Source organism: Mandrillus leucophaeus, unplaced genomic scaffold (genome assembly GCF_000951045.1).
Source record: "Mandrillus leucophaeus isolate KB7577 unplaced genomic scaffold, Mleu.le_1.0 Scaffold414, whole genome shotgun sequence".
Classification (NCBI taxonomy): domain Eukaryota; kingdom Metazoa; phylum Chordata; class Mammalia; order Primates; family Cercopithecidae; genus Mandrillus; species Mandrillus leucophaeus.
Window position 1 is genome coordinate 1,181,793 of NW_012104410.1, and position 24,347 is coordinate 1,206,139.

The 24,347-nt window shown below is 52.7% G+C and overlaps 1 protein-coding gene and 1 long non-coding RNA gene across 2 annotated transcripts in view; one reads left to right on the top strand and one right to left on the bottom strand.

The window, feature by feature from the left end:
- The window catches only part of LOC105548557, an 84,451-nt gene extending 63,451 nt beyond the window's left edge, over positions 1 to 21,000 (top strand). Inside the window, exons 2-5 of the long non-coding RNA XR_001007408.1 lie at positions 12,523 to 12,632; positions 14,662 to 14,843; positions 15,163 to 15,236; positions 20,954 to 21,000. This is a non-coding gene — a long non-coding RNA (uncharacterized LOC105548557). The remainder of the gene's footprint in view (positions 1 to 12,522; positions 12,633 to 14,661; positions 14,844 to 15,162; positions 15,237 to 20,953) is intronic.
- Positions 1 to 24,263, bottom strand: ITGA5 (integrin, alpha 5 (fibronectin receptor, alpha polypeptide)). The gene is made up of 30 exons (XM_011992624.1): positions 23,772 to 24,263; positions 16,612 to 16,742; positions 14,597 to 14,709; positions 14,345 to 14,465; positions 14,004 to 14,065; positions 13,867 to 13,912; positions 13,232 to 13,357; positions 12,958 to 13,002; positions 12,775 to 12,818; positions 10,658 to 10,714; positions 10,455 to 10,507; positions 9,958 to 10,166; positions 9,492 to 9,683; positions 9,219 to 9,264; positions 8,934 to 9,035; positions 8,699 to 8,754; positions 8,413 to 8,567; positions 7,975 to 8,112; positions 7,771 to 7,838; positions 6,656 to 6,806; positions 6,477 to 6,569; positions 6,252 to 6,331; positions 6,061 to 6,141; positions 5,849 to 5,954; positions 5,322 to 5,471; positions 4,337 to 4,420; positions 4,116 to 4,229; positions 3,091 to 3,192; positions 2,082 to 2,204; positions 1 to 1,101 (listed from the first exon to the last, which is right to left on the bottom strand). The coding sequence occupies exons 1-30, from the start codon at positions 24,134 to 24,136 to the stop codon at positions 1,018 to 1,020; spliced, it is 3,297 nt and encodes a 1,098-aa protein (XP_011848014.1). The 5' UTR covers positions 24,137 to 24,263; the 3' UTR covers positions 1 to 1,017.
- Positions 24,264 to 24,347: the final 84 nt, after the last annotated feature.

A 24,347-nucleotide genomic window follows, 5' to 3' on the forward strand; every position in this document is an offset into this window, starting at 1 on the left:
AGTTCTGGTCAGTGGGGGCACTGGGTCAGATTTATTGCACTTGCAACAGAGTTTAAATAAGTCCTGGGTGTCTGGTGCCAAGGTGAGGGAAGGGTTGGGCAGAGAGAGGAGGGGCAGCATCAGTGCAGCTGGCAGGCAGAACCCAAATTCTGCAGGTCGAGGACAGTGGGCTCCCCTTTCTCTGGGGAACAGGGAGGGCCTGTGTCTGGCCAGGCTGAGGTTCCAGATCTGTTGCCATTATGGCCCCTTTGGGGTCCTGGGAAATTCCTGGCTTCTCCTAAAGCAGGGTGAACTGGGCCTCCAGGATCAGGTCTGGAGCAGGCCCAAATATAGTCCCAGATCTGCCTGGATTAGGTGCCAATGTCTGAGTCTGGGTTCCAGATCAACTCTAGACCCCAGGCTGGATGTGGCCCCATTTGAGTTCTGATTCCCCTTCGAGCTGGGCTCTGGGCAGCATCTATCCTTGTGGCATCTGTCCTGAGCTGGTCCTGGGGCACCATCCATAGTTAGTGTTCCTTCTTGGCCCACCAGGGTGGGGCTGTCCAGAGCTGCCAGGTCTTACTCCCCAAGTTCCAAGTTCTTAGCTGGGGGCTTCTTTTGGATCTCTGGCAAGGCTGTGGACAGATCTTTGCAGGTTGGAGCTGGACAGGAAGTCCTTGTGGCATGTCTGGCCCAAAGAACTGTGAATGGATTTCCTAGTTATCTTTCCAAGTTGTTTCAGGAAACTCTCCAAAATGCAAAGGCTTCAGGGAGGCTGGGGCCTCTGTCCCTGGATCTGAGTTCCCCCATCCATGAAGAGGGTATGTGTAAACAAGGGTCCTTCACAGTGCGTGGGGGGGAGGGATCCCCAGCTCCTCACCCGCCTGGCTCTGGCCCTTCAAGTATGTCTCTGGGCTGGGGAGAGGAGCTTCTCCCTGGCCCTCAGCACCTTCAGGAAGTACCCAGACCCCTCCCTTTCAGTAGAATGAGGGTGGGGGGACTGGTTCTTCAGGATTGGGAGTCTGAAATTGGGAGGACTCAGGCATCAGAGGTGGCTGGAGGCTTGAGCTGAGCTTTTTCCATGGCGGTGCCATATGGGAGGGAGCGTTTGAAGAATCCGAGCTGATAAAGGGGAAAAGAGGGAGAGTTTAGGTACTATGGTTGCCTTTTCTCCACAGCTCTTATCCCAAGAAGTAATAAGGAGGACTCTAGTGCCTCCAGCCTCTACATCCTGCAAAGTGGCCTCTGAATTCAGGCTAGGACTACCCCTCCAAGTTGTGCAATGGACCCAGGAGGACTAAACTTGGGGGTGGTTTTGTATGGTGGGTATCTTTTACCAGTGTCTTTAAAATTCCCCAGTTAAGCCAGAAATGGCAGATAGGTTTGAACTCAAGCGGCCAGTCTGATTGCTTAGTAGTGGCTGCTTTTGTTTGTGGTTTTTGAGACAGGGTCTCACTCTGTTGACCAGCCTGGAGTGCAGTGGCATGATCATGGCTCACTGTAGCCTCAAACTCCTGCGCTCAAGCGATCCTCCCACCTCAGCCTCCAGAGTAGCTGGGACCATAGGCACACACCATCAAACCTGGCTAATCTTTGTGGTTTTTTGTAGAGACAAGGTCCTAGTGTGCTACCCAGGCTGGTCTTGAATTCCCGGGCTCAAGCTGTCTTCCCACCCTGGCCTCCCAAAATGTTGGGATTACAGGGGTGAGCCACACACTTGGCCATGGCTGCCTCTTGAGAGAGATTCTGAAGCCACTTCTAGGAGATGATCAGTAGCCATTTCTAGGTTAGTGATGACTGCCATGGATTTTTGGAGAAACTGACAGCACAAATGCCATGTATTTGTAATCTGTGGGTTCCACTGATTTTGCAAGTATAGGCAAACTTACCGTCTTGAGTCAAGGGGACCCTTTCTAAGCTAGGGGCTGTAGAATGTAGGGAGGGATCCTACAGGAAGGGTTAGGATGGGATGCATGTAGCCAGGACAGAGGTGGGGGCACATGGCTGGTGAACTGGTCTAGAGGTAGATACTTGGGACTGTGCCAGGTCAAGGGCAGAGCCTGATGAGAGGGTGGCCAAGTCACAAGCAGGATGTGGCTGACCTTGTAGAGGATGTAGATGAGTAGACCTAGGAGCAGGAGGCCAAAAAGGATGGCTAGGATGATGATCCACAGTGGGACGCCATAGCTGCCTTCTGCCTTGGTCCATTGCACAGCTGTGGCCACCTGGGGAGCAAGTTGGGTGAAGTCAATGAAAGCTCAGAAGTTCTTTCAACCCTATACTTGGCCTCCACTTGTCATTGGATCTAGACCCACTTCCCACCTCTTATTTTGAACTAACAGCATTCTGAGCTTAAAAATTTAAGTTCCTAAAATGTGCAATATTGTCTCTTACTTTCGGGCTTTCATATCATATCCATTTCTTTCTTTGACAGAGACTCACTCTGTCACCCAGGCTGGAGGGCAGTGGTGCGATCTCGGTTCACTACAACCTCTGCCTCCTGGTCTCAAGCGATCCTCCTGCCTCAGCCTCCCGAGTAGCTGGGACCACAGATGTGCAACACCACATCTGGCTAATTTTTGTATTTTTTTTGTAGAGATAGGGTCTCACTGTGTTGCCCAGGTTGGTCTTAAACTTCTGAGCTCAAGAAATCCGCTTGCCTTGGCCTTCCAAAGTGCTGGGATTACAGGTGTGAGCCCCTGCGCTCGGCCTCATATCTGTTATTCACCTCTCCCCAGGATATCCCTTTCCTGAATGACTAGCCTGGTTAGTTCCTATTTATTCTTCAGGTCTCAGCTTGAACATCACTTCTTCCAGGCAGCCTTCCCTGATCCAGTTAGACTGGGTTCAGGTGTTCCTATTATGTGTTTTCATAAATATCACCACACTTGGAACACTGTGTTGTTCCATGAGACTGTGAACTCCAGGAGCAAAGATACCATGTTGGTCTTGCTTACCACGCTGTCTCTGGCATCTGCACAGTGCTTGGCGCATATTAGATTCTCAACAGTTGTTAATAGTACCAAGGCCAGCCCTCACCCATGTCCCAACCCTAGTTCCAGCACTCTGAGCCCTGTATTCCCTCGTCCAGTCCTCTGGCCCTAGACTCACCTGACGCTCCTTTTGGGGCAGCTGCCGAGGCAGGATTCGGTAGGGCATCTTCAGGGCTTTGTACACAGCCTCACACTGCAGGCTAAATGGCTGGTGCTCCCGCTGTGGGTGGGAGAAAGTTGGTCAGCACATCCTCTCTTGGGATCCAGAGGACATAGGGTTCCCCATGGTCTGGCTGGGGTTGTGATCTTTCCCTATTTTGGACTCATTCTTCCTGAGTCTCTCTCTCTCTCTTTTTTTTTTGAGACAAAGTCTTACACTGTCGCCCAGGCTGGAGTGCAGTGGTGTGGTCTTAGGCCATTGCAACTTCCACCTCCTGGGCTCAAGCAATCCTCCTGCCTCAGCCTCCCAAGTAGCTGGGACTACAGGCATGTGCCATCGTGCCCACCTAATTTTTGTTTTGTTTTGTTTTTGTAGAAGTGGAGTTTTGCCATGTTGCCCAGGCTGGTCTCAAACTTCTGGGCTCAAGTGATCTGCCAACCTCGGCCTCCCAAAGTGCTGGGATTACTGGTGTGAGCCACTGTGCCTGGCCCCTGAGCCTCTCTTGATGTTCCTTATATGGGATGACAAATGTGTAACTGAATAATTGTAACGATAATATATAATTAGATGACTACATGTTCAATAAAAACTTTTTTTTTGAATTATTAATGTGCTTTGACACCAGGACAGTGCCTGGCCTGCAGTGTGTGCTCAAGAAGTGACTGCTCTTTACTATTCCTACATGTGCTTACCTCTCCACTATGGATTCATCTTCCATCTCACTGTTTTTCTATCATTCTTTGCACACTGGTCTCCCTCCAGCCCTCCCCCCTCTGAATGGGCCAGGAAAGGGAAGCTGCTGCTCCCACTGTGGTCACTAGGTGGCGCCAAGGACATACAGCCTGGTCTAGACAAGGGCAAGGGAGCTGGAGTGCTGGATCCCATTCACCAAAGGAGGGGTGGCTACTGTAGTGGAGAAAGGGGTGGGTCAGTCTAAGCAGGCCCAAAGGTCAGGGGTCAGGGCTGAGGTGAGGCTCCCTCACCTGCAAGAAAGTCTTGGCCCAGACTCGGAAATGCAGCTGCAGACTTTGGCTCTCTTGTTGGTGCAGGGGCCCGAGCTCACAGCGCAGCCTCAAACACTCAGCCTCTGGGCATTTCTAGGAAGAAAGAAGCTTGAACCTGGTGTTCTGCCCTTGTGATGGCTGTGAGAACCCAAACAAGTACTCAACGCTTTCCTCCACACCTCATTCCCTGTCTGACTTACCAGGATCTGAGGTCCAGAGGAAGCAGAGCTGCGGCTTGGAGCTTCCCGTTTTTGCCGGTGGTGCAGGGAACCCTCGGGATCCAACTATAAGAGAAAGAGAGTATTGGGCCCCTTTCCCATCTCATTACAGCTTCTGAGTCAGCCGGCACCTGGGTTCCAGAGCAGCTTCAACCTATTCTTTCATCTATCTCTTTATTGATCATCCAACTCTTCGCCTCCTATGTGCAAGGCACCGAGCTCGGGGTTAAAATATGGAAATGAAGAAAACTTGGTTCTTAGAGTTCACGCTAGAGGAGATGCTTAAATAAATAATTAGGTCCATGTTCCTGTTTTTGCACTGGCTGTTCCCTCGGTTTGGAATGCTCATCCCTGAGTCTTACAGATAGGTTCGACCTTATCTTTCAGGCCTCAATTCAACTGTGATGTCTTCAAGAGGTTTTCCGGTGATTCAGTTTAAATCGTATCCCCACAGCTTATTAACACTTCACTTCATCACTTTTCAATCCCTGTTAATTTTTCTCCTTCTCTTTCTATTTTCTATGTGTATCACCCTTCACTAGAATGTAAGTTCCATGAACGTGGAGACCTTGTCAGTTTTGTTTGGTACAATATTTCCTGGGTCTAACAGTGTTCAGCACAGGCACTTATTTAATTAAATGTTAACGAGTAAATGAACTATAAAACAGGCATTGGGGCCCAGAGGAAAAGGTTTGAAGAAGGCTTCCTAGAGGAGGTGGCACATAACTGGGCCCTAGGGGTATGCCAGGAAACAAAGAAGGGATACTTCAGGCAGAAAGAAACACAGTGGATGAAAGTCCTTTTTCCTCCAGAGGCTTTTGAGGTACCTCTGGGCCTTGTGACCCTCAGCCCTAGCTATAGGCACACCCTCATTGCCTCTTGCAGGCCCCCAGCAACCTTCCCCAATCCCTCCGCCTTGGTCCTCTGAACCTGCTCCTCTTCCCCATGCCAGTGTTCAGGCCCTTACCTCCAGGCCTTTTGGGTTAATGGGGTGATTGGTGGTGCAGTTGAGTCCCGTAACTCTGGTTACATATAGGAGCTGCTGACCTTCCAGAGCCTGGGGACAGCTGAGCTCCAGCACGCCCTGGCTAATGGAGCTGGGGCCTTGGTTGATGAGCTGAGGAGGGAAGAGCACAATCATCATGAGAAGGAAGGGAATGCTTCTGCCCCCTTGAGACCCTGGATCACCGTGGCTCCACTATACCTTGCTGTCGGGCTCCTATCTCAGAGATGAAGCAGGGAAGCAATGGGCAGAGGTGAAATCCTCTCTAGCCAACACTTTTGGAGGGGGCTCCATCTTTCTTTCCAAGCCACTCAACTGGCCTGTTTGTCTTCTGGCTGTTTCTCACAGGACTCTGCCTCATGCCTTTGCATATCACTTACCCCTCCCTCCTCTCTTTCTCTCAGTACCTCACGTGGGTCTCAGCCATCTGTCACTCATACTACCTCTCCTTTCCCGTCATTCATTCTGGCCCTGCCCCTTTCCCTCCTTACCTCATAGACATGGTGCACAGCAGGTCCCACGTCCTCCTCCTTCTGAGGCTGGTCTCGGGGATGCCAGTCGCTTACTGGGAATAGCACTGCCTCAGGCTTGGAGACACTAAGGAGGAGGGTGGTTTAGGGGAGGGTGGAAAGAACCCCATATGCATCCTTCCCTAGAAGTCTGTCTCCCCTCTCAGAAAGACCCCATTCTGCCTGGCACTGACCCGTTCAGGGTGACCTGGGCCTGAGCCTCCACGGAGAGCCGGAAGGAAACCACGTCGCTTTGCGAGTTGTTGAGATTCTTGCTGTGGGATGGAGGCAAGACTGAGGTGCTAGAGTGCAGCCAGTGAGAACTGTGCCCAGCCCTCCCTTCTGTCCCCAGCTCAGCCCCAGCCTAGACATACTCACTCCCTACCTGAGGATCTGGAAGTCAAACTGGATGGTTTTCTTAGTGTCCCGGAGATGAGGGACTGTAAACCGAAGGCCACCCCACAGCTGGGGACAGAACAAGAGGAAAAGAGGGCAGTTGGACTGCGTATTTCACTCTCCCTCCCCATCTCACAGCGGTGCTCTCGGCTGGCTGGTTACCGCCCTCAGGTCTGCTCTCCCTCTGTCCCATCCTCCTTCATCCCAGACTTACACTGGCTCCTGCCTTCATGGGGTTGCCCAGGTCACACACCAGCAGGCGGCTCTGGTTCACCGCAAAGTAGTCACAGCTCAGGCTGGAGAAGTTCTGGAGGTGGGGTGGGCACTGGTCAGGTTTTGGTGTCCTCTCTGGAGAGGTATCCTCCCAACTCCCACTGGAGAATCTCATCTCACCCCTGGATGTCTGACGAGTCCTGAGTACTCAGCCTCTGGAGGGGCGGTGACCCGAAGCTCAGCCTCATAGGCGCCACCCTCACCCACATTCTGGGCATGGAAAGTGAGGTTCAGGGCATTCTTGTCACCCAGGTACACATGGTTCTGCTCCCTGGAAGGGACACAGAGGGTAAGGGAAACTGGGGAATTAATCCTCAAACTAGGACAAAGGACAATTATAAGAGTAATAGGCCGGGTGCGGTGGCTCAAGCCTGTAGTCCCAGCACTTTGGGAGGCCGAGACGGGCGGATCACGAGGTCAGGAGATCGAAACCATCCTGGCTAACATGGTGAAACCCCGTCTCTACTAAAAAATACAAAAAAATTAGCCGGGCGAGGTGGCGGGCGCCTGTAGTCCCAGCTACTCCGGAGACTGAGGCAGGAGAATGGCGTAAACCCGGGAGGCGGAGCTTGCAGTGAGCTGAGATCCGGCCACTGCACTCCAGCCTGGGTGACAGAGCGAGACTCCGTCTCAAAAAAAAAAAAAAAAGAGTAATAATACGAGGCCGGGCATAGTGACTCACGCCTGTAATCCCAGCACTTTGGGAGGCTGAGGCGGGTGGATCACGAGGTCAGGAGTTCAAGACAAGTTTGGCCAAGATGGTGAAACCCCGTCTCTACTAAAAATAATAATAATAAAAAAATTAGCCGGTCATGGTGGCGGGCACCTGTAATCCCAGTTACTTGGGACGCTGAGGCAGAGAATTGCTTGAACCTGGGAGGTGGAGGTTGCAGTGAGCCGAGATTGTGCCACTGCACTCCAACCTGGGTGACAAGGGCATGACTCCGTCTCAAAAAAAAAAAAAAAAAAAGAGTAATAATACAGTAATAATAGATACTGTTTACTGAGTTCTAACTCTATGGCAGGCACTAGGCTAGATTTTTTATATAGATTATTTCATTTAATCTTTCTAAAAACTCTGAGAAATAAATGCTACTATTCCCACTATACAGACAAAAGAGTTAAAGCTCAGAGCAGCTGAGCAACTTCCCAAGGCGACACAGCTAGTATGTCCCTAGCTGACTCTTTCAGGTGCCAGGTGCACCTGAACTCCCTAGCTCGTCAGCCCTACTTACCCAAACACTTCCAGCTGCAGGTCAGGCACACAGATGTTGTCTTCTCCACAGTCCAGCAAGATCTGAGCCTGGGGAGCAGGGCAGCCTTGAGAGGGGAAGTTTAGACCCATTCCTGGGCTATAGGCTCTTCTCTTTCCGGGGCCCTGCCCCCACAGTACCCAGGCCTCTGTCCTCCCAGGTCCCTTCTCCCTGTCCTGTCCTCACCTTGTCCTCTATCCGGCTCTTGCTCTGGTAATGCAGGGCTGGCCTGAGGCCGTGGCTGTCCACTGGGGCTTGGGGGTCCAAGGAGAAGTCGAGAGCGATATGAATCGGGGAGAGTTTGTCTCGAAATTCTGACTCATTCTGGGGACAGAGGAGAGAGTTCACAGAGTCAGGGGACTCTGGAGACTTGGTGGTCCTGCTCCTCAGCCTCTCTCATATCCCTTTGTCTGCTTAGGGCCCAATTCTGACCATTCTTATTGTTTCAGAGGCGCTGGCAGCCTGCTTCCCAGCTCCTCTGACAGAAAGTGTCCCTTTCTCAGTCCCCACAAGAGTCCCAAACCCTTCACTGGAATCCCCCAATCTTTTTCCCTTCAGGAGGTGCCCTCAGTTCTATGTGGCCACCCTCCCTGGCCAGTCCACACCCCGCCCTCTGGGCTATACCCTGAGGTAGATCTTCATCTCTCTGCAATCCTCTCGAGCCCCATTCTGGATGAGCAGGGTCTGGGTCAGGGTTGCCTGCCTGGAGGCCAGGAACAGTGCCCGCCGTACCCCTCCCTTCTGCTTCTGCCAGTCCAGCTGAAGTTCCACTGTGAAGCCTGCAGCCAGGGACATATAAGGGGAAACTGCTTGTCTCTCCTCATCTTTTCAGAGAGAAGAAATGTCCCCAGGTACCCAGTCCCTTCGTTCCCTGTCCTAGGGCCTGAGAGATCCAGGCAGTCTCCCTCACCAATGGAGTCAGCAACGTGTTTTCCAGAAGCATTGAGGCAGAAGCTAAGGTTGATGCTGGAGAAAGACCAAGAAGAAAGCTGGTGAATCCAACTGGAACAGACATCCTATCCTCTACCTATCTCCCAGCCAGACCCAGACTAGGACACCCCCATTTTTCCCCTTCTGAAGGCAGACTTGGTGCCCCTGCCCACTCCCAGGCTCAGGTCTCTGCAATTCCCTGGGCGCCAGCTCACCAGGCCACAGGGTTCCCCTCTAAGCTGCAGCTGCGCTCCTCTGGGTTGAACATGGCAGGGAAGATGGTGAGGGAGGCACTGGCAGACACGATGGGGCGGCCCCTGCCAAGAGTGGATGTGGGGTCAATAGAATTAGGACTCCTCTGTAACCTGGACACAGGAAACTGATGCCCAAGCCCCAGAGTGTGTGTCCTCTGCATTGATTTTCCCAACCTCAGCTCTGTTGAGAAATTTCCAGTTCCAGTTCCCCTACGTTGTCCCCTCAACTCCCCTTGGAGTTCATACCTGTATACCACAGCCTTGTCCACACCAAAGGACCCCACAATCAGATCTGTAAGAAGTCAAGAAATCACGTCTTACAGCAAGCCCCAAATCAGGATCCTTTCTTCCTAACCCCTCCTGGTTTCAACGCTCAGGGAGGCTGAAGTGAGAAGACAGCGCCCTCTGTTGGAATTAGCTAGAACTGCACCCAGGAACTTTAGGAAAGGTGAAGAAGAGAGGGTAGGGGTCAGTGACCAGTGAATTTTAAGGTGAAAAGGGGCCTCAGGCACAACTCACCAGGGTATCCGTTGCCATCCAGGTCTCGGCCTCCTCGAAGGGCAGAGCCAAAGAAGTCTGGGGTGTGGCTGGCTGCCCACAGGGGTTGCAGAACCTGGGAAGGCTTAGAGCCCAGCCCTCCTGGGCCCCCAGGGAATACAAACACTACTCCCTGCTGGGTCTCCCCACCAAAGGGAGCCCCAATGGCCACATCTGGAAGACACAGAACACACACTAGTCAGCAGGCCAGGAATCCAGGGGCCCAAATCTCTACTCCCAGACCCCAGGACCTAGGATTCCAGTTTTTTCCCATCTGTCAGTCCCTATATTCTAGTCTCTTGAAATCCCAAGACCCAGACAGTGGGATTTTAACCCCTCGGGAAGTCATGGAGGTCTGGGTATCTTAGCTGACAGACGCCCTCTCCCCAAATCCCTTCTGACTTGGGCCCCTGCCTCCCCTTTCACTCTCTGAGCCCATGGTACTCACCATTGTAGCCATCCTGGTCCAGGTCCCCCAGGGGGGTCAAGGAGCTGCCAAAGCGGCCAAACTCATCATGGCCAGTGAGGGTAAGGGTGGGTGTGGGCTCTATGCCGGCTGGGTGCTGCAGGTAGACGTAGACCCTGCCCACCTCCTGAGGCCGCCCGTCAGGGGTCCGATCCATGAGCAGGGGTGCCCCTACCAGCAAGTCATCCAGCCTGAGGGGAAGGGCAAACCCAGGCATCTCGATACCCTGTCTTGCCACCCCACCCCAATCCTAGTGCCAGAAACCCCAGGCACTCTGGATTCCATCGAGTCAGAAGACCTGAGGTCTCTGATCATTAGCTCTCAGCTTTCCTTGTCCCTGAGCAAGGGGAATGCAGGTATAAGTGAGAGTCTAGAGAAAAAGCCCTGGAGAAATTCTCCTTGCATTTCCTGTCCCATTCCCACTCTTCCCTCCTGGAGCTGGGAGAGGTATCACAGTGAGCTCATTTCCCACTGCTCACCCGTCCCCATTGATGTCTGTGGCAGCCACTGCATAGCCGAAGTAGGAGGCCATCTGGGGAGGACAAAGGGGCAGCGCTGGGTCAGAACTAGAAGGTTCAATACACAGGATCAAGAAGGGCTGGGAAGTTGGGCTGACACAGGTCAGGGCTGGGGCTTCATTGGCAGAGGGCCAAGCTGGGGTGGGATTGAGGGGTATCCTTACCTGTTCCCCTGAGAAGTTGTAGAGGGATCGGATGTCTGAGCCATTAAGGATGGTGACCTGGGGGATGAAGAGATAGGCCCATTGGTCCTGGAATCCCAGAGTATCCCATGGTTAAAGAACAGATGTGTACAGGACACTCAGGGGCAGGTATCCCTTAGAGATGCAGACCACTGTCCCTAGCTCCCTCATCAGCTTTGCCCTCATATTCCCACCTCTATGCCAGGTAGCTCCACCCTACGTCTGCTCCACTATTTTTCTGCATATCAATCACCAACTACTGACAGATTTGTATTTATCTGTTCCTTGTCCCTCTCTACCCACTAGAATGAAAGATCAATAGGGGCAGGCACTTGATTTTGTCCTTTGCTTTCTCCTCAGAGCCTAAAGTCATGCTTGGTGAGTAGTAGGCACTCAATAATAATTATGACTGAATGTGCGCCGGTGCCTCAAACCCATCATGTTCAAAACCTAAGTCATCCTCATCCTCCAGTACCCCGAACCACAAACACCATGACTCCCCTATGTTCCCTTAGTGACTGGCCCCACCAGGCCTCTTGAATCCTGGTATGAGCCCTTTCCCAGGACTGCTAGACAGATGTCTTGACAATGTCCCTGCCTCCAGCTCTCCCAGCAGATTTAGGAGGCTACCTCTGGCTTGGAAATCCAGTGGCTCCCTGCAGTCACTGCCCAAAGTCTCAACTTCTTGGCTGGTCCTCCAAAGCTCTGGAGAATGTGGCCCTAACCCATCTGTTTTTGCTCAACCTTTCCATATTCTACTCATCCTCAATCAGCTCATGAGTCTGCTAAGCTGGGCTGAAATTGTTTCCTTTTCTTCCACCTCGTTCATGCTCCTGCACAGGATGCCCTCCTGCCTCATCTCTGCTGAACCTTCATAGAACCTTCTCTGATCTGTCCTCTTCCTTTTTAAACATTTTAAATTTTTATTTCCTGACTCCCCAAACTTGTTATCATCCTTTTCCTAGAAAGGAGATTATTCCTTCCCCTAAACTGCTATGTCACTGTATCCACTTTTCTGAAGTTTAGCAAAGTGCAGAAAGAATGCTGATATTGGATTAAGAGAGACCTGATTTTTTTTTTTTTTTTTTTTAATTTTGAGATGGAGTCTCGCTCTGTCGCCCAGGCTGGAGTGCAGTGGCGTGATCTCGGTTCATTGCAAGCTCCGCCTCCCGGGTTCATGCTGTTCTCCTGCCTCAGCCTCCCCAGTAGCTGGGACTACAGGCTCCCACCACCACGCCCGGCTAATTTTTTGTATTTTTTTTTTTTTTTTCTAGTAGAGACGGGGTTTCACCGTGTTAGCCAGGATGGTCTCAATCTCCTGACCTCGTGATCCGCCCGCCTTGGCCTCCCAAAGTGCTGGGATTATAGGCATGAGGCACCGCGCCCGGCCGAGAGACCTGATTTTAAACCTACTTACTAACTGGTTGATCTTAAGGAACTTACTTGGTCTCTTAGAACCTCAGTGTTCTCACATGTAAAATACAAATGATAATATCTACCCCATAGGCTTGTTATGAAGAATAGAAATCATGAATAGATAGTGCCTGATGCACTGAGTAGAGAAGAGAATGAATAGTTGCTCCACTTTAGATCATAATTGTATGAGTGTCTTATCTATCATACTTGATTAGAAGCATCTTATAAGATGGGATATGATACCTTATTCATCTTCTTATCTCTTACCTTGCCTTAATAAATGTTGTTAATTGAATGAACTCCGCTGGCACTCTTATCTGTATCTTTTTAAAAGCACTTGTCCTCGTCTAATAATAACATCTGCCAGTTGTACATTGCCCAACAATTCACTGACTACTTTCACATGCATTTTCTCATTTCATCCTTGCCAGAGCCTTGTGAGGTCAGAACGATTGTTATCCCAGTATACAGAGAAGAAGGAGGCTCAGAGAGGTTCAGCAGGAAGCAGAGTATGAATAAAGAGCAGAATGATTCTGCCAGAGTAGGTGCCAGAACTTGAATGCCAGTCTGCCTCCAGAGCCCGTGTTCTGATCCACCTTTTTGAGCCCTTGCAAACTGCCATGCATGGTTCTTTGTGATTAGGCAGGGGAGGAGAGGAAGTGAGGGGTCAGGCTGGGTCTTACATAGCCGTAAGTGAGGTTCCCTTTGGGCACACCAGCAACAAAGTCTGCAGAGAGAAGAGAAAGTTGTGACTTAAGGTCAGGGAAAGGGAAGTAGATAATGGTAAGTGGCCGAGTTCACGGGCTGTCTGACCCTGAGCCTCTAACCAACCCCCTCCCTTGGCCCCAGCCTGGGGACACACTCACCTTCTGTGTCATCACCACTGAATTCACCTACAGCCACAGAGTATCCTGGGGGACAGAGTGGGTGGATGTTAGGATTCCTGCTTTGGGGACCCCTCTGCTCTGGCCTATCCCCCAATCCCTTCCCCACCCCTGCTGGGCCTTCATAGTCAGCAGGCACATGGCAAGTATGGCAGGGGTGCTGGGGATGCCCGCGTAGGAGAGGGGAGGCAAGGGGGTGAGTGGGGACAGGAGCACTTGAGGTTCTCCCTCTGCCATCCCTTCCTCACTTGCTCACCTAGGTAGCTGTCATCATAGATGGAACTGGCCTGGCGAGTCTGCAGCTGCCCCTGAACCAGGTTGATCAGGTACTCGGGGTAGTAAGATTCTGCAATCTGCTCCTGAGTGGCAGACAGGATCTGGCCTGGAGCGAGGATGAAGAGGGAGTAGATGGTGGGGAGGTGGCAGAGGGGGCTTGGGGCTCTGGGGGCTGACTGGGTAGTATTTCAGAAGTCTGGTTCAAGAAAGGGAAGCATGGGGAGGGTGGTGGCATATAAGTTTCAGGAAAGGAAGAGGAGAATTGGGAGTAGGGTGGGAGGCTATGTGCCAGGTGACTTAAAGAATGGCAGAAACACGCTGGGCACGGTGGCTCACGCCTACAATCCCAGCACTTTGGGAGGCCAAGGCAGGTGGATCAGGAGTCTAAGACCAGCCTGGCCAAGACGGCGAAACCCCATCTCTACTAAAATTACAAAAATTAGCCAGGTGTGGTGGCAGGCGCCTGTAATCCCAGCTACTTGGGAGGCTGAGGCAGGAGAATCGCTTGAACCTGGGCAGCAGCAGTTGTGCCACTGCACTCCAGCCTGGGTGACAGAGTGAGACTTCGTCTCAAAAAAAAAAAAAAAAACAAAGAATGGCAGAGAGAGGACTTACCTTGCCAGAAATAGCTTCCTGGTCCACCTAAAACCACACGGCCAGTCTGTGGGTGAAAGGAGGGGAGTCCAACATCTGGTCTCGATCCCCCCGTGTCCACCACCCACGGCCCCTTCTCTCCCAGACCACACTCTCACCTTGGTGAACTCAGCACTGAAGCCTCCTTGGCAGTAACCCTGTCCTGCTGCCCAGCTGAAATCTGTGAGGGGAGAAGGTGGTGAAAATGAGCCCTGCACAGAGGGTCATCCAGGAAAGAAGAGAGGGCATAGGGAAGGGGGTGGGAGAGCGAACCAGAGAAAGGGCCTCCCTGGACCAGTCAGTAAGCATAAAGGCTAACTAACTGGGTTAACCTTTATCTTAAGCAACTTAGAATCTCATGGGGGTATGTGGTGGGGGGCGCGATTCAGCCCTAAGTATATGAGACGCTCCAAGTATATGAGAAGGCAGACATGGGGCACAGGCCCCCTCTTTCCCCTACCTGAGCGGCAAGGTGCATACTCCAGAATTCGGGTGAAGTTATTTGTGGAGAGGTAGCAGGTACCCACGGGGTCGCTCAGTGGCTCCTTCTCTGTGCGCCAGCTGTACAGTGGAGCGCACGCCTGGGAAGGCCCAGGAGGAGGGGCCTCAGATTCAGTCCAGTAAGGCCCTTCCTCCTTCCCTCCAGGCCCGGCGTTATCCAACCACTGCCCATCCCCTGGCCACCACACCACTGAGCCTGCTGGCCCCTCACCAAGATGGAGGAGCCATGGGCTCGAACTGTTGCCCCGAACCACTGCAAGGACTTGTACTCCACAGGCTCCTCTCCCTCTGAGCTGGACAGTGAGGACTCCAGGAGCCGAGAGCCTTGTGGGAGTGAAAAGAGGGAGTCTTGCTGAGCCATGGACAGCTAAGCTCTAGGGCAGCCCCTACCCTCAGCCTGGGGATACCCAACAAACACTTCCAAGCCCTGAGATGCCATGACTCACTGGGAGTGCGGAGTTGGTAAGGAGCTTAATTCTGCTTTGTGTAGCCTGTTTGTGTAGCCTGACTCACCTCTCCGCTACACACATACACATACACACACACACATACACACACACGCACATGCACACAGAACCTGGACTTTCTAGAGTTGCCTCCCCATAGTTCCTGCTTTCTCACCCAACTGAGATAAGGATGCCTGCTGTGGAGTAGGGGCAGGAGGGTGGTGGGGAACAGTGGCTATTTCCCAAGAGAGTAACCCTTTGGCTGAACTTCTTTGTCTGTACTTGGGCTCGGTCTCTAACAGCATCTTGTTCCACCTCCTTTTTTTTTGAGATAGGGTCTCACTGTGTTGCCCAGGCTGGAGTGCAGTGGCGTGATTACAGCTCACTGCAACCTTGACCTCCCAGGTGCAAGTGATCCTCCCACCTCAGCCCCCCAGGTGGGTGGAAACTATGCCCAGCAAATTTTTGTGTTTTTTGTACAGATGGGGTTTTGCCATGTTGCCCAGGTTTTTATTTTTTATTTTTTAAACAGGGTCTTGCTCTGTCACTCAGGCTGCAGGGCAGTGGGGCAAGTACCACTCATTGCAGCCTTGGCCTCCCCACTCAAGTGATCCTCCCACCTCAGCCTCCCAAGTAGCTGGGACTACAAGTGCTCACCACTATGCCTGGCTCATTTTTTTTTTTTTTTTGAGACAGAGTCTTTCTCTGTAGCCCATGCTGGAGTACAGTGACGTGATTTCAGCTTACTGCAACCTCTGCCTCCTGGGCTCAAGTAATTCTTGTGCCTCAGCTTCCCAAGTAGCTGGGATTACAGGCAAGTGCCACCATGACTGGCTAGTTTTTGTATATTTAGTAGAGATGGGGTTTTGCCATGATGGCCAGTCTGGTCTCAAACTCTTGGCCTCAAGTGATCCACCTGCGTCAGCCTCCCAAAGTGCTGGGATTACAAGCATGAGCCACTGCGCCCGGCCCCGTCTAATGTTTTTGGTAGAGACAGGGTCTCACTATGTTGGCCAGGATGGTCTTGAACTCCTGGGACCAAGTGATCCTCCTGCCTCAGCCTCCCAAAGTGCTGGGATTATAGATGTGTGCCACTGTGCCCAGCCTCTCCGGTTTTTATTTCTGGAGACAGATGGCCCTAGTTCATAACCTCACTCCAATGTTTGCTAGCTGTATAACCTTGGATAAGCTACTTAACCTCTGTCTCCTCACTTAGAAAATGAGGATAATAATACCTTATACAGTTGTTGAAAGGATTAAGTGAACTAATACATGTAAAGTGTTCACAACTGGGCCTGGCACAGGAGCAACTGATAGCTATTAGTCTCTGTCTTCCTCCCATCCATCTGTGTCTACTCAGACCTTGAGCTCATGAGGGCAGTGGCTTAGTCATGTTTCAATCCCTGCAGCACCAGCACAGTGCCTGTCATGCACTGTCACTTAGTCAGTACTTCGTTAAAGCAACTGAATAGTTTGTGCAACATTTCCCTGTCTTTGTCTGTGTTACGGCCCTGGCCTCCCAGAGTTGTGGGTGATTCAGGGGAAATGAGAGCCACATGTTTCTGAATCATGCCCGTCCTCCTTGGGCTGGGCTGGACGGGAGTGTGCAGTGAGTGCCATGGGGATCCACTGTAAGCAGTTGGAGCACCAGAGCTGGTGCTGAGCAGTCACGTGGCCGGGGGTTCCAGCAGGCTCCACCCCTCACCCCAGGCCCCACCCAGGCCTTGCCCCCAGGCTGCGGTCCCACTCCACAGTCCCTCTCTGAATTTCACTGGCCTACCTTTGCTGTCAAATTCAATGGGGGTGCACTGTGTGGGGCTGGCGCCCCAAGGACAGAGGTAGACAGCACCACCCTGCAGCACTCCTGGCTGGCTGGTGTTAGCCTTGGGTGCTCCCACTAGCACACTGACCCTGTGAAGGGGAAAAGAGAGGCAGTTCAGGATGGCTCCTAGCTCTTCATCGGTGTCTGGAGGCAGGAAGGACCCAGGCCTCTAGGCTGGGGCTGGCTGGGGGTGGAGTGGAGTAGATGCCCCCTGGGTTGTATTTATATCTCAGAAGATGCCACAGATGCCAGAGGCACAGACTGGAGTCAGGCGGTCCCCATGTGCCGCTGTCACTAACACAACCCTCTCCTCCTCCCGCCATTCTCTGTCCTCTCCTACCTTCCCCTGTTCATAAAGAGAAGAGGAACCAGAGTCAATTCGCAGAAGGGGAAGAGGGGCCAAAGCCTGTACCCCCGGCTTCTCCCTCTCCTCTATGTACCTTCTGAGATTAGATGTGCAGCCTCTGGAACCCCAAGGTCCTGTGGAGCCTCAGGGTCTCTCATCTAGCCTATATACTCTCCTCCCAAGCTAAATCCCCTCCCTGGGCCAAGACCCAGGCATCCGGCTGCCCAGCCACCCGGCCTTGGGGCGTGTAGGAGGAAAATGTGAGTCTTGGAAATCAGGCAGCAGGAGTGGAGAGAGGAGCTGCAGGACAGTGAAAACAGATTGTTCCACTGGGCCTGGGCCTGCCCTCACCCCGGCCCTGGTGTGGACCTCCCCTTCCTGGCTGGGTCTCTGTCTCAGCCCTTGAACCCCTTTCCCATAGACCACCCCCAGCTGACTGAATTCAGAGTCTTCTCTACCGGGGTCCTAGTTCTGGACACAGTGCCTCCGTCCCCCCTGAGACGAGAAGTTTGCCTCTGTTGGAGGTCCTATGTAATGGGGTGGTCATAGCTAAGGGGCTGGGCAGTCCTCCTGCCGTCAGCTCTGCCTCATTCATCCCTCGGTCCCTTGCCTCCAAGACCTCCACACAGCTCTTGGCTCTCTTGGCTTTCTCCTAAGGGTCTCCCGCCAGGAGTTGTATCTGGCTGCCTGGGCAACTCGACCCAGCCTCTGGACCAGTGCCGCTGCCAGCCTTGGCCTCTGCTCTGCTCCGTGTCAGCCTTTGGCACTGCTTCTCAATCTCTCTGTCCCTCTGCCCCTATGACTGCTTGCTCTCTTGGTTTTGGTGTTTGGATCCTATCTCTCTATCTCAGATTTTACATTTCTCCATCTCTATTGGTTTCTGTCCACTTTCAGCTTTCAGCCCATCCAATACCTACCCCTTCCCTGATATTTGAATACCTTCTTCAGCTTTCTCACTAGGCAAGAAGGCCCAAAGTGAGGGATTATGGTAGAGGTTACAAGAGCTGGGGGTATTTTCCAAGAAGACCAGGTATACTGAGGCAGGGAGGAGTGGCCCAGGAGGTATAGGGGATGGAAGCAGCAGAGAGGACAGTTCTGAGGGGACGGAAGTGGGGAGAGAGGAGGGGTCTGTGAGGGCCAGTGGTGAGAATGGAGGGGAGAGAAGGCAGGGTCCAGAGGAATAGGAGGTGGGTAGGCTGAAGAGGGAGAGCTCCTGAAGTTAGGGGGTGGGGAGGGGAGGTGCCAGTCTCCGTTACTCTGGGGACAGGAAATGTTTACTGCCTGTGGCTTCCTGTCTGTTTCCAACCTCTCACTTCTCCGTTTGTCTCCCACACCCCCACCTCCCTGCCAGGCCCCACCCTTCTCACTCAGGCATGACATCCAACTGGGGGGTCTGGCTGCGCCGCCCCAGGGCTGGGTGAGGTGAGAGGAGGAGACCCCTCTCTCAGCAGGGGCAGCCCCCAGAGAACTTGGTTGCTGACTTCAGGCTCTAGAAAGCAGAAAGGGCCACCAACCTGAACTAGACCAGAACAGTAGAGGTACAGGAAGCAGTGAAAGGAGCACTGGTCCAGGAGCCAAGAGTTCTGGTTCAGGCACTAACTGTGGACTTGGGCAGTACCCTCTCCCTCTTCCTCTGGGTGAAGAAGAGGTTATCTCAAAGTTTTCCTAGATCTCCGGGCTAAGGCCAAGGGACCCTGTTCCTGTTCCCAATTTCTCCAACACCCACTGCTCTTGGAGAGGAGCTGAACCTGACACTTCTGGGGTGGCCTGAGGAAGTAGCCTGGAGTTTAGCAGGTTGCAAGACAGAGAGTTTACAAAGCTTGTAAAGCCGACAAGTCAGGGGCGTATCCATTCCGGCTGTGTGATGGTTCAAGATACCTGGCATGCAGGCAAGTGACACAGACCCAGGCCTCCTTTCCTCCTGCCACACTACCCATGGCTTATACCTGGAGAGTCAGTGGCCCTTCCATCCCAGCAACCTTAAGTCAATCCAATAAATAGTGCCTCCCCTGCCAACAGGCCAAGTGAGGTGACTGGCGCCAGGGATGGCATGCAAGCTAGTTTGTCTTTGTTTTCCCACATCTTGTTCCTGCTTCCTAAATCCTGCAGCAGTTGGGCGCTTTTAGGGGTCTAAGAAGGTAACAATGAAGGGTCCGTGGGCTATTTTCAAGATTTCAGAAAGGCTAACGGAAATCATGCATTTACCAGATAAGGTGGCCTAGGCTAATTAAAAGTGTATTTGCTTTTGGCTGGAATTATATCAACTTATGTGGGAACCTGGTTATCTTATGCTGGTCAGAAACTCTGATTGGCAGCTATAGATGTTTTTGGTTAATAAAAAACGAGAAAAACGTCAGATGCGGTGGCTCACGCCTGTAATCCCAGCACTTTGGGAGGCTGAGACGGGCGGATCACAAGGTCAGGAGATCGAGACCATCCTGGTTAACATGGTGAAACTCCGTCTCTACTAAAAATACAAAAAAATTAGCCAGGCATGGTGGTGGGCACCTGTAGTCCCAGCTACGCGGGAGGCTGAGGCAGGAGAATGGGGTGAACCCAGGAGGTAGAGCTTGCAGTGAGCAGAGATTGCGCCACTGCACTCCAGCCAGGGGACAGAGCGAGACTCCATCTCAAAAACAAAACAAAACAAAACAAAACAAAACAACAGCTGGGCGCAGTGACTCACGCTTGTAATCCCAGCACTTTGGGAGGCCAAGCAGGCAGATCACCTGAGGTCAGGAGTTTGAGACCAGCTTGACCAACATGGCGAAACCCTGTCTCTACTAAAAATACAAAATTAGCCGGGCGTGGTGGCGCATGCCTGTAATTCCAGCTACTCAGGAGGCTGAGGCAGGAGAATCTCTTGAACCCGGGAGGTGGGGGTTGCGGTGAGCCGAGATTGCGCCATTATATCCCAGACCGGGCAACAAGAGTGAAACTCCGTCTCAAAAAAATAAAAAATAAAAATAAAAAAAATGAGAAAAGGAATTCATTATTTCTTACTAAATGCAGTTTGGCAGGTACACTCTTCTGAAATAGAGTCTGAGAGAAGAAATAATTGCCATAATTTATTCTGAAGCCTCAGAAATGGAAGGGTTGGTCCTTAGAGACACAGACTACCACAGCTAGAAGGCACTGTAGAGAGCATCCACTGGTTTTAAGACTTTACTGTAGGTGCCTCAGGCCACATGGCATAAAGGCAGGCTGGCCTCGTTCTGACACTCCTTAAGAAAAAGTTCAAAGCTGCTCACCTCGTCCCATGTTCTCATTCTGTAGATGGGAAAACTATCTCAGAGGAGTTAAGTAATGTGCTTAGGTCACTCAGAATCCCTCCCGGAATATGAAGCAGAAATCAGGAATCATGATTTCTAGGACAGCATTCTTGGTCTGCCCCATGGCCAACTTATTCCCTCCTCTCATATCTGCTGTCTCCCCAGCTTTTGATTAACCAAGTCCCAGTTCAATACTGGGTTACTGTTTGACTCTGTTGGCCTGACAAGGTCAGGGGTGGAGAGCAGTAAGTGGACCAGTGCCCAGCTCCTACAGGTCCTACAGCAGCATGGGCCAGGCCAGAGGAGGACACCTGGTTTGGGGTCCCCCAGTGCATTCACAAGGGATATGTATGATTGGCTGGGGAAGAACAGCTGTCTCCACTTGTGGCAGTTGCAGAAGGAAACAAGGGGCTGAGCTGAAACTGGCCTGCCTTTCAAGCTTTCAAGTGTCCTGGGCCAAGTCACTGTCTCTCTTCAAGCTTTGGATTCTCTGGCATAAAATGATGGATTTCCCTTGAACGTTTCCTAAACTAACTTCTGGTTCAAAATTTCTATGATTCCTGAAGCCTCAGTTGTTTTTATTTTTTGTTAGTTTGTTTGCTGTTTTTTTGGGATGGAGTCTCGCTCTCTGTCCCAGAGTACAGTGGTGTGATCTCAGCTCACTGCAATCTCGGCCTCCCAGGTTCAAGCGATTCTCCTGCCTCAGCTTCCCGAGTAGCTGGGATTACAGGTGCACGTCAGCACACTTGGCTAATTTTTTTATTTTTAGTAGTGACGGGGTTTCACCAGTTTGGCCAGGCTGGTCTCAAACTCCTGACCTCAGGTGATCTGCCCGCTTTGGCCTCCCAAAGTGCTGGCATTACAGGCGTGAGCCACTGCGCCTGGCTAGCCTCAGTTTTTATATATCTAAAAATGGGGCAATAATGCTTCCTTGGCTTTAACACAAGGATTTTTGTTACAATCCAAGGGAAAAATCGATATGAAAGTGCTAAAGGAATATAAGAGACTATTGTTACTATCACCAGTATAAGCAAATACTCAAAGCAAGTAAGAAATGGGGGAGAACTTAAAGAACTAGGCGGTAGCCAGGAAGGAGAGAACCAGAAACAGAAACAGCTACCCCATAAAAACCATGCTGCCCATCTATTGATCACCCTCTGCAGACCAGGTTCCTTTTGTATATGTTTTCTCATTTAGTCCTCAGAACTCCATTAGTTAGGTGTCTGATTTTCACGGGAAGACCAGCCTCCAAGAGCTTAAGTACCTCACCCTAGGTACCAGGGTACCACACAAAAAACTAGTAAGTAGTGGGGACTCACACCTACCTCTGTCTGACTTAAAGCTTTGCCCTTTCCTACTATCTAACTGCTTTGGTGCTCACCCTGTCCTTTAATGCGGTTTTGGTGTTCACCAAGAGAGGTGATGCAGGAAGAACAAGAACACTGAGGCTGTCCCTCTTTGGCAATGGCCGTAGGTGAGGGGCTATGTTTGTCTTGTGTTGTGGGGAGGCGGGTGAAGGCCTAGCTGTGGTGGGAGGAGGTCACTGGGAAGGTAGAATGTTCTACTCTAAGAGGGTATTGTAAATAGGAAATGAGAGGGAAGGAGTGCAAGCTGGACACCTGGGTTCTCTTGGGAGGGGAGATGAGCAGAAGGGGTAGGGAAGGGATGAGAGCTGGGTCCTGTTTTAGAAGAGGACTTTAGAGACTATAGGATCAGGCCAGGGGCCAGACAGACACCTAGGGGACCAGGAATGTGTGAAGTCCAGATGTTTTAGAGGAGTGTTTTAAAGGGAAATTTAGGGGAGGTGGGGAGTAAAGAGAAGGTTAAATGCCAGACAACTAGATACTCTGATCTGCGGGAGGAGACCTCATCTCCTTCCTCCCTCCCTCTTTTTTACTCCATTAGGGCTGTGATAAGAAGTTTGAGAGAACCTGGGGGAGACCAGGCCTGGCAGAGGCTCCAGGCCAGGGTGATGCAATGGGGTTTGGGCAAAAGGCCAGGGGGGTAGGGTGGGGGTTGGGTGGGGACGTTGAATAGCCCAGAACCAACTGCCCAGGCCTAATCATTTTTCTTTTCTCCCATCCCCAAATCCTCCAGACAAAGGAGAATTTGCCTTTCTCCCCAATTGTATTAGCTAGATTAACCCTTCGCTCCAAAAACCACAGGGACTGAGTAGAGATCAGTTAACTGTCTCATGTGTAAAAACAGGTCACTTCTGAATTCCCCTCAAACTCTGAGATCTTGGGGGTGGGGTGGGGGTGAGCAGTAGGAAGCTCCCAGCTCAGAGATGTAGAAGAAAAAGGATTACACCAGTCATTGTGGAGGACCAGGAATCTGGCATCTGTGGCCTAGCCCAGGAGCAACCACCTACCTCTTTTGCTTCCCAATCTCCCCCATCCCACATTTAAACAGACACCGTTGGTTCTAATGTTGCTTCCACTCTAACTCCTGTTTCCTAAGCCTGTCAGCACCCCATTTTCTAGGCACTCGGGGTCCGGGTCTGCTTATCACTCTGCTGAGTTGGGAATAAAGATCCTCCTTTGAGACTTCCAGGGTCCTGAGTCTTTCATTCTGACGTTCTTGGCCCCACGGAGCCGGCCTCTCCCCAGCTTCCGACCCCAGCCCCAGAAGTCCCGGTCTCAGCACAGCTCCAGCCGACCAGCTACAGGAAACCAGCTTTTCTCTTCCTCCCAAGAGCTAGAGGAAGAGGGAAACCGCCCACCCCCCTTCACGCGCGCACACACCCCTCCCGACACATCCCAGCACCCGCCCTTGGCTGAGTTCGCCCCCAGCCCCAGCGCCCCCATTGCCAGGGTCCCCGCACTCGCCCCCAGTTCTCGGATCCCCTCGCCTGAACAGAGAATGGGGGTGGAGGGAGGAGTAGGAGACAGAGGAGAAAGGAGAGGGAACCGCCGTTCCTCTCTCGGGTCTTCCCCAGCCTGAGTTGAGGGGGGAGGGGAGGATGAGGCTGGCCCCCATTTAACCTTCCGACCCCCTCAGTCTCTGACTTTCCTCCTACTACACGTAGTTCATTCGGCTTCTAACCATTCTCTCCCCGCACAATGGCCCCTACGGATCCCGAGGTCTCCTGGAGCCCCCCAAAAGCCCTTCCCGGCCTCTGCACCCCCTCTGCGCCCCCACCCGCCTCAGGTCCCAGCAGCCCACAGACTTCAGCCAGAGACCCTCAGCTCTCCATTCACGCGCTCTCCTCTCTCTTGGCCCGGAGACTCCTGCCCAGACTTCTCCAGCTCCGTGTCCTCTCCCCACCCGACACATGTCTCCCCACTGATCGCAAACGCCAGGGCCCCTCCTCACCCGCCACGGTGCCCTCCCTACTCCAGCGCAGGCCCCCAACTTTAGCGCGGGCCCCCAACTGCAGCTCTAGTCCTTCCAAACTCCACCCTCAAACTCAAACTCCGGTCCCCTCCAGACCCCAGCCGCGCCCCCAGTCTCCAGGCGGCTACCCCACCCCCATCCCGTCGCCAGCCCTCCTCACTCACCCGTCTGTTCCCGGCCGATAAAACTCCACTGAGAATCCGAAGAAGGAGCCTGGGGGCCCCGAGAGCACTGCTGGGGCCTCCGCGTCAAAGTTGAAGCCCCCGACCCTGGGTGGCGGCGGCAGCAGCAGCAGCAGCAGCGGCAGCAGCGGGGATCGGCGCCGGGGGCCCCAGCGCAGCTGCACGGCGTGGAGAGGGAACTCCGGCGTCCGGCTCCCCATAGCGCCCGCTCTTCCCTGTCCTGGGGCCACCGACCCGGAGCCGCTTCCTAAACCTCCCAGAGGCGAATGACTCAACGCGGGGAGGAGTTTGCCAAACTCCCGGCTGAGCCCTCCCCCCGCCTGCCGAGGGGGCTGGCGGGGGGGCATTCCTGGGTCCCTGGAACTCCGAGCCCGCGTCCCCCACCCCTAAGGGGCGTGGGGGGAGGCGCACCTCTCCAACCCCCTTTCTTTAGCCCCAGCTGGAAGCCGGTTGTCTGGACTGGGTTAGATTGGGCGGGTTTGGGTTCTTCCCCCTCCTCTCTGCTTCCCCCTCCTTCCTCCCCACTCCTTTCCAGATGTACAACGTAAACGCTCGGAA

What these genes read in the sequence shown, in the direction of transcription:
- ITGA5 (XM_011992624.1), bottom strand. Translation starts at nt 24,136, where the DNA reads ATGCCCCCCCGCCAGCCCCCTCGGCAGGCGGGGGGAGGGCTCAGCCGG. An exon ending in AGGAAGCTATTTCTGGCAAG is followed by an intron (nt 13,358 to 13,866) that starts GTAAGTCCTCTC and finishes TCCTCGCTCCAG; the next exon opens with GCCAGATCCTGTCTGCCACT. An exon ending in AGATGAAGATCTACCTCAGG is followed by an intron (nt 8,113 to 8,412) that starts GTATAGCCCAGA and finishes CTCTGTCCCCAG; the next exon opens with AATGAGTCAGAATTTCGAGA.